The 17406-nt window shown below is 39.5% G+C and overlaps 2 protein-coding genes across 2 annotated transcripts; one reads left to right on the top strand and one right to left on the bottom strand.

Moving 5' to 3' along the window:
• Window positions 1–267: 267 nt before the first annotated feature.
• On the top strand, window positions 268–5524 carry LOC133639346 (uncharacterized). Its single transcript, XM_062032591.1, has 10 exons — window positions 268–595; window positions 1651–1761; window positions 1882–1996; window positions 2173–3023; window positions 3192–3378; window positions 3494–3742; window positions 3908–4032; window positions 4400–4446; window positions 4531–4679; window positions 4807–5524. The coding sequence occupies exons 1-10, from the start codon at window positions 434–436 to the stop codon at window positions 4992–4994; spliced, it is 2184 nt and encodes a 727-aa protein (XP_061888575.1). The 5' UTR covers window positions 268–433; the 3' UTR covers window positions 4995–5524.
• LOC133639347 (uncharacterized) lies at window positions 4677–7137 on the bottom strand. The gene is made up of 3 exons (XM_062032593.1): window positions 6717–7137; window positions 6044–6262; window positions 4677–5739 (listed from the first exon to the last, which is right to left on the bottom strand). The coding sequence occupies exons 1-3, from the start codon at window positions 6980–6982 to the stop codon at window positions 5586–5588; spliced, it is 639 nt and encodes a 212-aa protein (XP_061888577.1). The 5' UTR covers window positions 6983–7137; the 3' UTR covers window positions 4677–5585.
• Between the last annotated feature and the right edge of the window lie 10269 nt (window positions 7138–17406).

Below are 17406 nucleotides of genomic sequence, written 5' to 3'. Positions count from 1 at the left end.
TGACATTTAAAATTTCCCGGGAAATATCCGGCTGAAACGTCGCGGTATGATGACGTATGCGCGTGACGAAGGCAGTTGAACGCGTCATCTTGGAATAGGTCCCTCCCAATTTAAACAGCTCTGTTTTAATCGCTAATTTCCACAGTATTCAGGACATCTGTGTTGGTGAATCTTTTGGAAATTTGTTCAATTAACAATGGAGACTGCAAAAAAGAGAGTTGTAGGGAAGCGGTGTGTTGCTGCTGGATGTAGCAACACAAACCAAAACACAACCGGTGTTTCATTGTTTCTTTTCCCAAAAGATGGCGGCCAAGCTTTACTATGGAACAAAGAAGTCAAGCGAACACGGTTGGATTGGACGACACATACGAAGTACAGTGTATTATGCAGCGAACATTTCGAAAGATCATGTTTCGAAGAGGGTCCCTTGCGAATGGCAGAAATGGGAATCAGCACTCGTCGACTCGTGCTGAAGAAAGGTGCGAAGCCAACTATTTTCGATAGACCACGGACAAGTCCGGAGCACCCGACCCCCTCCACAAGCGGACAGACTGGGCACATGAGGTCTGCATTTGCCAAAAGGGAAAGGAAGAGGGTAAGAATCTTGATATCCAGTTTTCATAGTCAGACTACACTGTTCCAATATCCATTTCTTTGTTCTCAATTGTTGAAACCCCCCCACCTCCACACCCCGGATTGTAAATAATGTAAATAATTCAATGTGATTATCTTGTGTGATGACTGTATTATGATGATAGTATATATATGATAGTATATATCTGTATCATGAATCAATTTAAGTGGACCCCGACTTAAACAAGTTGAAAAACTTATTGGGGTGTTACCATTTAGTGGTCAATTGTACGGAATATGTACTTCACTGTGCAACCTACTAATAAAAGTCTCAATCAATCAACCAAAACTAACACACACAGTCATAGACTACTCCAGTGGTTCTCAACCTTTTTTCAGTGATTTTCCCCTGTGAACATTTTTTTAATTCAAGTACCCCCTAATCAGAGCAAAGCATTTTTGGTTGAAAAAAAGAAAAAAAATACAGCACTATGTCATCAGTTTCTGATTTATTAAATTGTATAACAGTGCAAGATATTGCTAATTTGTAGTGGTCTTTCTTGAACTATTTGGAAAAAAAGATATAAAAATAACTAAAAACTTGTTGAAAAATAAACAAGTGATTCAATTATAAATAATATTTTGTACACATAGAAGTAATCATCAACTTAAAGTGCCCTCTTTGGGGATTGTAATAGAGATCCATCTGGATTCATGAACTTAATTCTAAACATTTATTTTGTTGAAGTATTATTCAATAAATATATTTATAAAGGATTTTTGAATTGTTGCTATTTTTATAATATTTAAAAAAAATCTCTCGTACCCCTTGGCATACCTTCAAGTATCCCCAAGGGTATGCGTACCCCCATTTGAGAACCACTGGACTACTCCATGAACAATGAAATAAATTAACAATAAAATAGTCTACATATAATTATTGCTTCAAGTTCTAGTCAAGTTCTTCTGCAGTATAAAGTATCGTACATTTACTGACATTACTGTCAATAGTGTCAATACTGTCAATAGATTACAATAGACAATAATATAAAGTATTGTACATTTGTACATTTACAGACAATAGATCAGATCATGGACAGTACGACTACGGCATCAGTGGCGGATGCGGTGGATGAACCAATGGCAATGGCACTAGATTTGCCTGATGAGGAGGGCGATCAAGATCAGGTTCGATTTGTTTTCCTAATCAATGTTCAAATGGATTACAGTTCAAGCCCAATCCAAAAGTATTCATAATTAATGTAAATGAGGTATCCATATTACATGTAGCTGTTTCTCCATTTCCAGGGAAATACAAGAGAACAAGGATGCCAGACGGACTGGGTACCGATTGGGACAGCACCAACAGCAATGACCAGTAGCAAGAGCACCCAAACAGGGAAAATACATCATAGATCAAAGGGTATGTCTATTTCGGTGACGAACATGATTCTGCACATCACAGTACACATTGCACGCTGCCTGTGCAGAGTAGAGTAGACAGATAAATTAGGTGATTCAAAGACAATAATTATTATGTGATTCTAGTTTAATTTTAACAGATTATATAAAACAACTTGTGCTTGATTTTATTGCTAGGACACCAGGTGACCCCAGAGATCCTCGAGAGGGTTAGAGCTCGGCCGGCCAGGGTTAGTGAAGTCCCATTGTCAAGTGTAGCAGCTCCATCTGACAGCCCCGAGATGCAGACTAACATAGCAGCTCCAGGTGTGTCTGGAATGCAAGCCAAGCTACGACCACCTCCTGCATGGTTTGATGAAGGACCAGCATCAAGTCCCACTGCGCCTTTTGTTGGTGGTTCTTCCGATGACAGCTATGTGCCGAGTGAGTCAACGACATCGGATCCGTGTCAATCTGACGGGTCGCCAGATCGCCCATGTACTCACCAGATGCGTGAAGAGGGCTGCCACAAGGAACCGAAGTACATCATCTTTGAGTCGTGCCTCCAGAGTCTCGTCAAGTGGTGTCACTGTCCAGTCTGTGGCAGCCAGGACATAAGCCCTTCTTGGGATTCGAACGGTACACAGCTGACCATGACTCTTCAATGTGCATCATGTGACCAGAGGAGTAGTTGGAGCAGCCAGCCAAACATTGGCCCTTATGCCGCGGGCAACATCCTGCTGTCTGCTGGCATCCTCTTCGCTGGGGCATCTTCTGGCAAGGTGTTGCAAGTGCTGAACAGCATCGGAGTGGTCACGTATGTGAAGAGGACATTTTTCAACCACCAGGAGCTCATCCTGCAGCCAGCCATCAAAAAGGTGTGGGAGGAACAGCAACGGACGCACCTCACCATGCTGCAGGTGGAAGGCCGACCCCTCGTCCTTGGTGGTGATGGGCGAGCAGACAGTCCGGGACACAGCGCCAAGTTCGGTACCTACACCACAATGGAGCTTGTGGCCAATGTGGTTCTCGACCTTCAGGTTGTACAGGTACGACCATATAATCTCACTAAAACACTAGTAACACAATAAGCAGATAAGGGATTTTCCAGAATTATCCTAGTAAATTTGTCTAATAACATTAACCATTTCAATGTATACTAAGCCCCTTTTTCATTTTTTTCTTTGCTCATTCCTTTTCTGTTATATATATTTCAGAGCAACGAATGTCTTGGCAGCTACCATATGGAGATGGAAGGACTGAAGAGGATGGTGGAACTGCTGATCAGCTGGGACCTGGATGTCGGGGTGCTGGTGACAGACCGACACAGACAGATCGCTAAATGGATTCGTGAAAACATGCCCAATACACGGCACTGCTATGACATCTGGCATGTTGCAAAATGTTAGTTGGATTATTTGTATGCATGACAAGTTGTGAAGTAGTGTGTACATATCAGTGATCAGATGAATGCGATATTGTATTTAATCCACAAATTTCTGTTTTTTTCTGTTTGTAGCCATCGGAAAGAAACTGAAGGCCATCGCCAAGCATAAGGACTGTGAAGACCTGAAGCCCTGGGTGCAAAGTATAATCAACCACCTCTACTGGGCAGCAGTGTCTACACCGCCTGGAGAGGGGGAACTTCTGGTTGCCAAGTGGAAGTCTGTGGAGCGACACATTCAGAACATCCACAAGGACCATGGCGACCTCTTCCCAATTTGTACTCATGGACAACTGCAACGGCAAAAGAAATGGCTCAAACAAAGTGAGTAGGCAAATAAGTTGCCCGAAAGCAGTGAGGGACTAGCAGTATTTTCCTGCACATCTTTTGAAAGTCAAAAAATTCAGATAAACTTGTAAGTAAATAACCAGTTTAAGTTGACTGGAACATTTTTGTAGAAACGTTGTTCTATTTTAAATTTATGTTTAGGTTCACGCTCAGCAGTGAAACTGGAGGAGGTGGTCAACAACAAGTCCCTGCTAAAAGATATCGCCATGCTGTCGGGTGAACACCAGACTTCCAAGGTGGAGGCGTTCCATAGCCTTATCATACAGGTGAGAATTAGACTGATCGCCTGTAGGTGGTGTCGGTGGTTACCACCTGCCACTAGGACTTTGGTGGCCAGGGAGCAAAATACTAGAGCATACTAAATGAAGCCTTGATACAGTCAGTGTAAGCAAGAGAATGTTGGAGGTCCAACATAGTGGCTGGCATCTTGGTGAGAAAGATTGCAAACAATTCTGGCGTGGTGTTAACATTGAAAACAAAACAGCTTCATTACTGCAGGAGATCAAGCTTTAATAGCTGACTATTAACAGTTTAATACACAAACATTTGTATTCAAATTTACAAACAATTTATAAATTTACACACACATTGTATGGACGCATGACTGAATAAAGTGTCTTTTATCTTATACAGTTCGCACCGAAAATGTATGTCTTCTCATACATCGGAATGCTGTGCAGGTATGTTTCCACACTAATCTAAGTGTCACTAGTGTGTGCCATACTTTAGTACTAATTATTACATTATTCTGTTACCACACCTAGGAACCTGCTTGCTGGGCTGCACTGGAACGAAAATTCGAGCCGCCCTATAGCCACTACACAAGCGGGTGCTGAGCGCTATGCAGTACGCTACCCGAAGTATAAAGCAGGGGGCCATGTGGTCAAGAAAATCGCGACAGAGCCAACATACCGTAAGTGTAGAGGACACAAAACATGTAAACACTTGACACTTTGTATCATGATAATAATACTGTCAAGTTTCACTCTCCATGAGTATATTATGTTGTGAGCAGGAACATGTACAATTGTATTTTGCAGGCTACGTAGATGACTTGATCAGGGAGGTTGTTGCTGGCTGCAGACAGACCCCTGACGAGAGAACACCACTCAGCGTCACTGTGGATGTGCCTCCCTTCCTCTGCGATGAACTGGAGAAGCCAGACAAGGAGGAAGCCATCGCCAAGCACAGGAGTCGCTTCGGTAAGTGTGAAATGCCCTCCCGGTAACAGTTAGAGATGCTACCTCAGTAGAAGCATTTAAGTCCCATCTTAAAACTCATTTGTATACTCTAGCCTTTAAATAGACCCCCTTTTTAGACCAGTTGATCTGCCGTTTCTTTTCTTTTCTCCTCTGCCCCCCCCCCCCACGTGGAGGGGTTATTCCGGTGACCATGGATAAAGTGCTGGCTGTCCAGAGTTGGGACCCGGGGTATACCGCTCGCCTGTGCATCGGTTGGGGACATCTGCGCTGCTGACCCGTCTCCGCTCGGGGTGGCCTCCTGCTGGCTCCACTGGACCCTCACTAATATGTTAGACCCACTCGACATCCATTGCTTTCGGTCTCCCCTAGAGGGGGGGGGTTACCCACATATGCGGTCCTCTCCAAGGTTTCTCATAGTCATTCACATCGACGTCCTACTGGGGTGAGTTTTCCTTGCCCGTGTGTGGGCTCTGTACCGAGGATGTCGTTGTGGCTTGTGCGGCCCTTTGAGACATTTGTGATTTAGTGCTATATAAATAAACATTGATTGATTGACTGATTGATTGATTGATTGATTTTATTGATTAAGTACAGTGGCCATGTAGATTCTGTTGCAGTCACTGCACGTCTTGGAACCCCGTGTAGTCCATCGATGGGAATGTTGTCCTAATCTTATGTACTACACAAGCTGGTAGTACCACCCTTATGTCCTTTCCCAGATATCCCCAGCAGAAGCGGACAAACTGTCGATAGGCTGTGTGTCGTCTCCGCCTGCAAGTAGCAAATGATGGCAGCTGTTATTATCCGGACATGGATACACAGTGACTCACTGTTCTCTGAGATTCAAAAGACATTGTCATGCATTCTATTCATTTGTCATTTACTGTTGCAGTAAATTGTAAATATTGTTGACATCTACGGTCCATCTATGTAATACTTCTATGATATATAATGTCATGTGCATTGTAGCACAGTACATTTCACAGAATAAGAATAAGATAAGAAAGTGCTCATTCTGACTTATCTTCCAAAGGTTGATAGAATAAAGAATTATTTAAACTTATTAGTGCCTCACTCATTTTGCTGTTGCTGCAGCATGCCATATTGCTGTTTGTAGGCGTTATACGCTGTCTGCAGCACCCATTCATCCAGACACACAGATGGAAAGCCATGGTGGTCTATGATGCACGTCTTCACCCCCTCCTCCTCCATCGTTCTGGTCACTGCCTCTATTTCACTACAGCAGACACACTCAGCCACTGTCTCCATGTTCACACAGTTTTGACATGTACACCTGGAAATAGAAATGTTCATAATATTTGTAAATCAATTCATATTATTGACACCTGCAATCTGCAAACATGTGGAATAATTAATATTATCATTGTCTTGTTGTGGATCTTATTAATCTGCATGCATATTTTTAGTATTGCCGGTATATGGAGCTGTGGCCCATAGAAATAATGGGTAATTAATTAGGTTTGACATTGTGTCAATGATAGATACTTAGTGTATAGATAGGCCTGGGGTGTAAGTTGTAACACTAACAGTAACACATTGTGTCAATGATAGATACTTAGTGTATAGATAGGCCTGGGGTGTAAGTTGTAACACTAACAGTAACACATTGTGTCAATGATAGATACTTAGTGTATAGATAGGCCTGGGGTGTAAGTTGTAACACTAACAGTAACAGTGCAAGACTAGGCCACAAACTAAAACTAGTCTATAAATAAATAACATATTACCATTCTGTATTCTCAAGGCGATCTATGTCGTGTGCTCCTCCAGCATCAATAGCAGCAGCGTCCTCCTGACCGTCTTCATCAGCGTCGGGTTCAAAGCGATATGGCTCTATCCCTCTCACAGCTTCTTCCCTATCTGAATCGCTTCCACTCCCCACTAGTCCTTCACTTGCACTTTCCTCATCCACAAATCTTTCATCCTCGCTCAAATTAATGGAGAAATCGTCGCTATCTCGGTCAGAATCGCTCTCAGATCTGGCGGCCATCATTGCAAACAATAGGGAGCTTTGCGGATATGTTCAATTGTCCACGTCACGCTACTTCCGGTAGGGGCAAGGCTTTTTTTTGTCAGATACCAAAAGTTGCTATCTTTATCGTCGTTTTTCTATTCTAAATCCTTTCAGCAAAAATATGGCAATATCGCGAAATGATCAAGTATGACACATAGAATAGATCTGCTATCCCCGTTTAAATAAAAAAATTTCATTTCAGTAGGCCTTTAAATGGAACTTATTTGAACAATATCCAGTGTTGTGGTATTTCAATGAACTGGAATCCAGTGTGCTGTGGAGCCCTATTGTAGTGAATCACACCTGAGACATCATAAATTAATCAAATCTTTATTAGACACGTAAACAATGTGATAAAGAACATTTTACATCAATCAAACTAGGGATCTAGATATCTGGTCAGGACACTCCTCACTACCATGAATTGATTTACGTGGACCCCAACTTAAACAAGTTGAAAAACGTATTCGGGTGTTACCATTTAGTGGTCAATCGTACGGAATATGTACTGAACTGTGCAATCTACTATTAAAAAGTTTCAATCAATCAATCAATCAATCGTTTGCCTTCACCTTCATTGTCCATTAGTTTTTGGTGACTTTATATACTCTGGACCTAGACGTTGAGTCACGCTACTTTTTTTATCACATCCACGGGAGCCCGCATTCTCGTTGTCTTTCCTTCGACAAAAGAACGAAGTTTTTCGCTAAGTAGCATCACAGCTAATCCAGCCGGACATTGGAAAGTTCTCTTGCCGTCTGAGAAGTGTTGTATCCCAAATAGCTGCAATGGCTTTCTCTTAAGGTATTTGTAATGGACCCGAGTGGTGGGATATTAAAACCTAATAACATTTTGCTAAAAACCAATATAAATATTAAGAACCCAATGTAGCGAGAGCAACCGTCCAAAATAAGGAAAGATGATTTTGCTCGTTCACAATTTATTACAATACATATTAAAAACCAGTCCAGTTGACAAGGCTAAAAATACCAATTGGTAACCAATATTATGGGGAGGGTACAGCCGCGACAGTCGTAGTGGTTCCGCGTCCTGGCTCCGCCCACTTCTACGGCGTCCTCACGCAAGCAGGGTTTCCCCTGCCCCTGCTGTAGTTCCACAGGTGCGTCTGATTTCAGGTGCCGTTCGATTGGGCACTTTGGTTATTATTATTATTATTATTAGCCTTTATTTAACCAGGTAAAATCCCATTGAGATCAAAGATCTCTTTTCCAAGGGAGACCTGGCCAAGAGGGCAGCAGCAAGGTTACATTAAAAACAGTAAACAAATTGTTGTCAGGGGCAACAAGCTAAAAGGGGCAACGTCTTAAAATGCCAGCAAAGTCCACGAGGAGTAAAAACATGCAATTAAAAATACAATCAAATTCCACAGCAATAAAACATACAATTAAAATCCACAACAATAAAAACACTCAAAGACATGCATGGCAATGAAACATAAAAAAAAAAAAAATCCCCTACTTGTGTCCCATCACATATTCATGTGTGATTTCCACGATCGTCTGTACATGTAGAAGAAGGAGAAACACGGGCATGTCTGGATGACTCGCCTCCATATTTGCAGTGGTTACCTCCGAGCTTTATTATGAAGCTGACTGTGGCGTGTTCTTTCCCACGTCACTTCCTGTGTAGGGCGAGGTCTTTCTGGCATCACGTCCTCTCCGAACTCACTTTGTAAACGATCAATGAGTCCATACAAAGCTAAGTGCCGGAGATTCCAGAATTACACGGCTGACTTACCAAGTTAAATTTGTCCGAGGAGGGGAACCTTAAACGATGGTTTAGTGAGGCTGAAACGGGGCTTAGGCTAAATAATTATTTGTTTAAGGGGTTAAACGACTTAGTGTAGACATGGCCTAAGCCGGATAAAGTTATCCAGGGTAAATCACACCGTGTCCACACACAACAATGCCACCGTTTAAGAAAAGGTATCTCCTTTGAACAATATCCAGTGTTGTGGTATTTCTATTAACTGGAATCCAGTGTGCTGTGGGGCCCTATTGTAGTGAATCACACCTGAGACATCATACATGAATCACATCTTTAATCGACCTGAGAAAGTAGACAATGTGATAAAGAACATTTTACAACAATTAATCAAGACAGAGAATACCCTTGTTGTTGTGGGTCGACTCCGCCGTTGGGGTATTCTTTCGTGAGATATGGCGTCAGGGGATAAGCTGGGTCACCCAAAATAAAAACAGGGAGCGGATCTTCATCTTCCAGCAGTTGTTTGGGACACGAGGGTTTGGTTCCATCTTTCAGCTGCGTGCTAATGGCGGAGTTAGCGAAGATGCGGGCATCACGCACGCTCCCTGGCCATTTCACAGTCACATCCATAAAGCAATATTTGTAGTCACACACTGCCTATCACCATCACATCCACGGGAGGAAGGGACCAAGTTTTTCGGTAAATAGACTCACAGCTGACCTGGACATTTGAAAGTTCTCTTCCCGTCTGAGAAGTGTTGTATCCGAAATAGCTGCAATCCCCCGTTGCCTTCTCTTAAGGTATTGATTTGTGATTCCCAAAAGTGTCTTTACATGTCGAAGAAGGAGAAACACGGGCATGTCTGGATGATCCGCCTCCATCTTTGTTATGAAGGTGACTATACTATACGGTACTATACTCTGTTTGAAAAGTAACGGTTTTTCATTTGTTTACAGGCATGACAGAGCGTTGAGAACGGACGCATTTTGGCCTAAAAACCAAAGATAAAGGTGAAGCTGTAACACTGAAACGCCCTCTGGAAGATGTGGTTTAAGACTTGGCTAGCTTGCTAGCAGCTAACGTCCATCCGCAGTTTGCAGTGTTTTAGCTACTTCTAAATTACTAATCCTCGCCTCCATGGCTACAAATAAAGTACGTTTCTTACAAGTATCATCCCTGCAGGACGAGGAATAGCTAAACATGCTTCACTACACACCGTAGCTCACCGGCGTCATCGCTAACAAAAGATAGCGGTCCTGAATATAAACAAATGCCATGGGTGGATCTACACCTGAAATCCACTGTAATGATCCCAAGTACAATAGCGTATCTAATCGATACTACTATGATGACTAGTAACATTTTTTATTGTCACAAAATCGTTTTTCCTTTTTAAAAAATGTATATTATGTTTATAAAGTCAGGAAATATGTCCCTGGACACATGAGGACTTTGAATATGACCAATGTATGATCCTGTAACTACTTGGTATCTGATTGATACCCAAATTTGTGGTATCATCCAAAACTAATGTAAAGTATCCAAACAATAGAAGAATAAGTGATTATTACATTTTAACAAAAGTGTAGATAGAACATGTTGAAACGGAAAACAACCAGATATTAACAGTAAATGAACAAATACATTAATAATTCATTGTCTACCACTTGTTCTTAATAATTTTGACAAAATAATAGAATGATAAATGACACAATATGTTACTGCATATGTCAGCAGACAAATTAGGAGCATTTGTTTGTTTACTTACTACTAAAAGACAAGTTGTCTAGTATGTTCATTATTTTATTTAAGGACAAACTTGCAATAAGAAACATATGTTTAATGTACCCTAAGATTTTTTGTTAGAATAAAGCCAATAATGCCATTTTTCGTGGTCCCCTTTCTTTAGAAAAGTATCGAAAAAGTATCAAAATACATGTTGATACCGGTACACACACTAATACAAATGCATTCAATAATTATTTGCCGTTGCCATTTCTAATGCAAAGTAGCGTACAGTTCTAACTTATATGTGTCAGTGGACGCCATATGGAAGCGCTAAAAACCACAACAGGGAGAAAACGCAATCATAGGGGGATCTGCCTGGAGGAGGGCTCCAGTTTGTAAATAGTCAGAGAGAAGCTTGAAGATGGTCTTTAAAACTAATTCTATGCAAAATATGATGTTATGTAGTCCACAAAAAATTGGGTTTTAAATGTCGGAGAAAAAAAATCATAATTTGACCCCTTTAACCAAAATTAGTACTATATCGACACTTTAGAAACGGTGTTGGTGCTTAAACGTTGCCCAAAACGATACTTAAAAATGTGAAAACAGGTGCATTTTCATTCAAGAAAAATCAAAGAACAATACTTTTTTTTATAGTCATGGACCTTTTTGGAATTGTGTGTAATACAATAAAAGATTTGAAAAAATACAGTTCAAAAAGTTAAAGTACCAATGATCATACTTGCCAACCTTGAGACCTCCGAATTCGGGTGGCGGGGGGTGTATGTATTTCCAACTATTTCTTATATATATATATATTTATATATATATATAAATCCGTTCATGAATGAGTATATCCGTTGGGCCACTGTGTTCAATGGAGAAGTCTGATCTACAAAATGTGCAGGCAGCATACTCCTTCCCCTTCGAGCTGTCCTGGATGAACTGAAATTATTTTTCCAATCATTTTGGAACTTGGAAGCGTACTTCTTCTTCTTACTCGTCGTCGCCATGTCTCTTCTTCGTTCTTCTGGTTCGTCTCCGTTATGTTTTTGGACATTACTACTTGCCGTAGTTTTGAAGCAATGCATGATGGGAATCCGGATGTTGTGTGTCAGTGTATTAACGTGCCGGCTGGAATAAACACACACTGAGAAATAGCTCTGTGCCTGCCTACTTTATGGGTTATAGGCAAGGCAAGGCAATGCAAGGCAAGGCAACTTTATTTGTATAGCGCTTTTCATACACAAGGCAGACTCAAAGTGCTTCACAGACAGCAAAGTGAAATGAAAGAAAATAAAAGCAAAATTAAAATGCAGACAATAAAAATAAAAACAGTGCGGACGTTAATAGTTAAAAGATTAAAAGATTTAGCTGAAAGCTAAGGTGAACATACGTTAAAAGTTAAAAGATTATAGATAAACCTATGGATAACGGAGACATATATAATAGTCTCCTTTTCAGGTGAGAGACGACGCTAAATAGACAACAATATTGTCTGGGTGGAAATCGGGAGAAATTCGGGAGAATGGATGCCCCGGGAGATTTTCGGGAGGGGCACTGAAATTCATGAGTCTCCCGGGAAAATCGGGAGGGTTGGCAAGTAGATATGCCAATAAATGCTTTAAAATGTAATATCGGAAATTATCGGTATCTGTTTTTTTATTATCTGTTTTGGGTTGTTTTTTTTGTTTTTTTTATTAAATCAACATAAAAAACACAAGATACACTTACAATTAGTACACCAACCCAAAAAACCTCCCTCCCCCATTTACACTCATTCACACTCATTCACACAAAAGGGTTGTTTCTTTCTGTTATTAATATTCTGGTTCCTACATTATATATCAATATATATCAATACAGTCTGCAAGGGATACAGTCCGTAAGCACACATGATTGTGCGTGCTGCTGGTCCACTAATAGTACTAACCTTTAACAGTTAATTTTACTCATTTTCATTAATTACTAGTTTCTATATAACTGTTTTTATATTGTTTTACTTTATTTTGTATTCAAGAAAATGTTTTTAATGTATTTATCTTATTTTTTTTTATTTTTTTTTTTTAAAAAGGACCTTATCTTCACCATACCTGGTTGTCCAAATTAGGCATAATAATGTGTTAATTCCACGACTGTATATATCGGTATCGGTTGATATCGGTATCGGTTTATATCGGTATCGGTAATTAAAGAGTTGGACAATATCGGAATATCGGATATCTGCAAAAAGCCATTATCGGACATCCCTATTGGCAAGTATGCCAATGATGGTCACACACACACACTAGATGTGGTGAGATTACCTTCTGCATTTGAGGGGGAGCAGTGAGCAGCAGCGGTGGCCGCGCCCGGGAATCATTTTTTGGTGATTTAACCCCCAATTCCAACCATTGATGCTGAGTGCCAAGCAGGGAGGTAATGGCTCCCATTTTTATAGTCTTTGGTATGACTCAGCCGGGGTTTGAACTCACAACCTACCTATCTCAGGGCGGACACTCTAACCACTAGGCCACTGAGCAAATATAATCAACAACACATTGTCATAATTATTGAAACAATATAGAACATACTGAATATGCAAAAAAAACAATTACTTGAGTTTTATTGTTTGACGCTCAACCTTCATGTGGTGTGTTGTTTTTGTTGTGGCTACTGGCTAGGCTAGCGCTGCTGTGCTAACGTGTAATGAGGGCTGCTGTTGGCACGTTAAGGCCGGCAATTAAGTTTAGAAAGCGTGTCAGGTTCTGTGTAATGCTACATTACTTACACAGACCTTACTTGCACAATTGTATTTGTTGCAGGTGGTTTGCATTCACGTCACACTTTTTTTCTTTTGGGATCACTAATGGGTGGCCATTGAGCTTTAATGTGTCGAAGCCAGGTGTGTTTTTTTTTTCTTCTTACCTTGCAGAGTGTTTGCAGGGCATTTGGTCCAGCCTACACACGGGATGTCTTTTTCTGAGGATTACCAATGCCATGTTTGTTTGCACTCTGTGGTCTTAGGGGGGAGTTCGGAACATCCTAAAAGGTAGGAATTTGGGTAAGCTTGATTTGTTGGAGCATTTTTTGTTTTTTATATTTTTTTGTATCTTTTTTTTAATCTTATTGGATTATCGGGGGTCATATTTTTCATGCACCCCTAGCTGATCGTAAGTCATACAACACCAATTCAATAACCTCACTCTCATTTACTGACTTTTTATAAGGGGAAATAAAAGAAAATCATAGTGGTGATGGGAAAAGAGAGACTAGAGAGATTAGTAAGGCAAAAAAAACAAACTAGTCCAACGCTTGAAAGACCTTCGATAGGAACTGCAGCTTGTGGGCGGCACATTTTGCCCGGTGTGATAATTGTGTCTCCAGGGTGAGCTCCTTGGACCTGATCCTGGCTGAGATCAGAGGGCAAGGCCGATGACTACAAAGCAGGAAAAGAAAATTGTGAGCTCGAAAGAGAAGAAAAAAACTGCAGAATCCGGTAGTTCGATGTGTTTGATATATTTGAGTACAACATGTATGCCGTCTAATGTTTAATTGCATTTTATTCAGCATCATCATCATCATCATCATTTCTTTTTATTCCTTTCATGAAAATGCATATATACAAGCCATACACAGTTGACACTTTCATTGTTTTTTTGTTCCTTATACATTTCCATGATCAGAAAGGAGCAGATGGAAGAATACTATTCTTATATATATCTGCCCCCTTTTTAACACAAATTATTGTATATGACTTTATCACTGTTCCCTCCACCAACACCCCAACTCCAAAGTACTTAAAATTTTCGTTTAAGCATTTTCAAAATGACACGTCCAATCAAAATCAAAAATCAGTTTGATATAATTCCAGTTGTCTCTTTTTTTAACTCTTTTTAAATTCAAAGATATTATTGCAACTTTTTAAGTCTTTGTCTAGAGCAGGGGTGTCTAAAGTGCGGCCCGGGGGCCATTTGCGGCCCGCAGCTAATAGTTTACCGGCCCGCCACATGTTCTGGAAATGCTATTGCCAAAATAAAAATAAAAACATTAAAAAAAGTGGAATGAGGTGAAATCTGACTACAAAAAGTTGCAATGTTGACACAAAGCTGCCATGCAGGCTGTTTTTTTTCTTTTGTCTCTTTAGTTTTCTTTTTTTTTGCCATTGCTCAAAAAAAAATAAAAAATCTGTTATAATAAATTATTGACCTATTCAAGGCTCCAATTATTTCAAATATTTCACTTTAAAATGTTTTATGTGGAAAATATTGCATAGATTGTGTGGTTGCCATACAAAAGCATAACAGTTTTCTTTGACAAAAGAGCATAAAACAAACAAAATAATAGTTCAAACATAAAATGGACAGATATATCTGAAGTTGATCTCGTAACTTAAGTGTTGAATGTAAAAAAAAAAAAAAATACAAATGTATCACTTTATGAGTGGGGCACCTTTTGGATCCCAAATATATTTAATGGGATTTTATTTATCTTTTCACTGTGATTACTCAAAAATAACAATGAATTAAAATCAATGGTGTCTTGCATTATTGATCTTTTTAAGGCTCTAATTAGTTCACATCAAACATTGCTTTCTGAATGTTTTGGGCAGTGGGGGAAATACTGCATATTTCAGTTTTATTATAAAAAACAAAGTTGTCTTGATAGAAAAGGCATAAAACCTTTTTTCTTTTTTTAATTGTTATATCAACCTGAAGTTGATTTACTGTAAGCATTAAATTAAAAAAATATATAATAATTTGACTTGTTTTTAACATTTTAATGACTAGACCCTTTATGGTCCCCGGGAGTCCTAAAGGTAAAAAAAAAAAAAAATCCATATATTTTGTTATGATTTGAAAATGAAAAATGTCAAAATGGCCCCCGCATGCTTTAATTTTTCCGTGCGCGGCCCTCAGTGGAAAAAGTTTGGACACCCCTAATCTAGAGAATTCCATGCTTTCACACCAGCAACAGCACTCTTGGATGTTTAAAATCATACGGCCTTCTGTGGTTCTCATTTTCAGACGTGAACACAAATAACTTTTGTAAGTCCTTCGGAAGAACTTTATTCCTAGCGTTGAACATCACTAATAGAGTATGCAATTCTACAATGTCTTTTAGTTTGAATAATCCTGACCTAATGAAGAGTGGATTTGTGTGGTCTCTATATCCTACTGTAAAAATGATACGAATTGCTCTTTTCTGTGAAAGAAATAAAGGCATTATGTTGCTGTGATATGTATTTCCCCATATTGCTGCACAATAATTGAAATAAGGTAGAATAATTGAGTAATGTAACATTCTCATTGTAGTATACGGGAAACTGTATTTAACCTTGTTCAAAATAAATAAGCTTTTAGATACCTTATTTTTCACATGCAATATATGAGCTTTCCATGTCAACTTTTCATCTAAGATGACCCCAAGAAATCTGATTATTCATGATGAATCTGTTGGAGCTGAAGCAACAATATGTATACACTTCCATAACTATGTCTTTGCATATGCCCAAATTACTATTATAAGTGTTGCATTATTATTTTTTCTGACTTATATATGTTGTTACAATGTTGGAGACTCGTGTTAAAATATGCCAAAGCGTCAAAATATAAGGTTAATGCAATTTGGCCTGAGCTTGCATCCAATTTTGAATGCCTCTATATATATATATATATATATATATATATATATATATATATATATATATATGTATATATATATATATATATATATACATATGTGTGTGTGTATTTTATTATATATATATATATATATATATATATATATATATATATATATATATATATATATATATATATATATATATATATATATATATATATATATATATATATATATATATATATATATATATATATATATATATATATATATACATATAAATAAAATAAATACTTGACTTTCAGGGAATTATAGCTATATATATATATAAATATATGTATGTGTATTTTATTGTATATATATACATATAAATAAAATAAATACTTGAATTTTAGTGTTCATTTATCTACACACATACACACATAACATTCCTCTCTACTCATTGTTGTATTTGAAAGTGCAATGCTTTGCAGCCAGTAGCACAGCCTTTGAAGGAGCATAGGTATGGGCAGTGTAATATTCTGGGTTGGAGTCAATAACCAGGCGAGGTGACGAAGTTACGTCTCTTTACTTCATACTTCAGAACCGACTCCCACACTTGCCGTCAGGGTGCGCAATACAACGTAAACCGTTGGCCAACCAAAAAGTAACCACAGAACACTGTAGTGTTCTGTGGTTACTTTTTGGTTGGCAAAGCGGACATGACGACAGGCTGTCCTCACTCAGGTCCGCACGGACCTGGAGGGGGCGCGCCTTAAGTCCGGCTGGAAATTGGGAGAAATTCGGGAGAATGGTTGTCCCGGGAGATTTTCGGGAGAGGCACTGAAATTCAGGAGTCTCCTAGAAAATTAGGGAGGGTTGGCAAGTATGCTTCTCCCAAACCAGCAATGACACGATGTGATGATAACGAGGGTGCGGGGGGGTAGAGGAATGGTACTTTTCAGTGGTGGTATAGTACCGAATATGATTCATTAGTATCACGGTACTATACTAATACCGGTAAACCGTACAACCCTAGTATACAGTATGGATTATCTTACATACCACACCCACTTTAGGCATGCAGCAGACAATGACAATGACTTAAAACTTCAAACAAAAACCAAGTGGGTGCAGTTCCACATATTCGGTGCTTTCCTAAAGTGCAACAAGCTGTGCTTGGCTGCGGACGGGACACCACTTTGCCCCCTGCTGACAGACCAGCATAGTCTTGTGTGAAACACCTCCTTATCTCGCCCTCCCAGGTGCGTGTCCCCCGCAGGCCCGCCATCTCCAGCACGCGCACACAAACACGCGCGCGCGCGGGAAGCTCGCGATATTGTTCACGCCCGTAAAACATCCA

Source organism: Entelurus aequoreus, linkage group LG22 (genome assembly GCF_033978785.1).
Source record: "Entelurus aequoreus isolate RoL-2023_Sb linkage group LG22, RoL_Eaeq_v1.1, whole genome shotgun sequence".
Lineage (NCBI taxonomy): Eukaryota > Metazoa > Chordata > Actinopteri > Syngnathiformes > Syngnathidae > Entelurus > Entelurus aequoreus.
Note: the sequence above shows the minus strand (reverse complement) of the source record. Positions and strands in the feature narration are given on the sequence as shown.

What these genes read in the sequence shown, in the direction of transcription:
- LOC133639347 (XM_062032593.1), bottom strand. Translation starts at nt 6,982, where the DNA reads ATGATGGCCGCCAGATCTGAGAGCGATTCTGACCGAGATAGCGACGAT. An exon ending in CGCCTTGAGAATACAGAATG is followed by an intron (nt 6,263 to 6,716) that starts GTAATATGTTAT and finishes TTCTATTTCCAG; the next exon opens with GTGTACATGTCAAAACTGTG. An exon ending in CTGCAGCAACAGCAAAATGA is followed by an intron (nt 5,740 to 6,043) that starts GTGAGGCACTAA and finishes TGCTACTTGCAG; the next exon opens with GCGGAGACGACACACAGCCT.
- LOC133639346 (XM_062032591.1), top strand. Translation starts at nt 434, where the DNA reads ATGGCAGAAATGGGAATCAGCACTCGTCGACTCGTGCTGAAGAAAGGT. An exon ending in AGGAGGGCGATCAAGATCAG is followed by an intron (nt 1,762 to 1,881) that starts GTTCGATTTGTT and finishes CTCCATTTCCAG; the next exon opens with GGAAATACAAGAGAACAAGG. An exon ending in TCGACCTTCAGGTTGTACAG is followed by an intron (nt 3,024 to 3,191) that starts GTACGACCATAT and finishes TATATATTTCAG; the next exon opens with AGCAACGAATGTCTTGGCAG.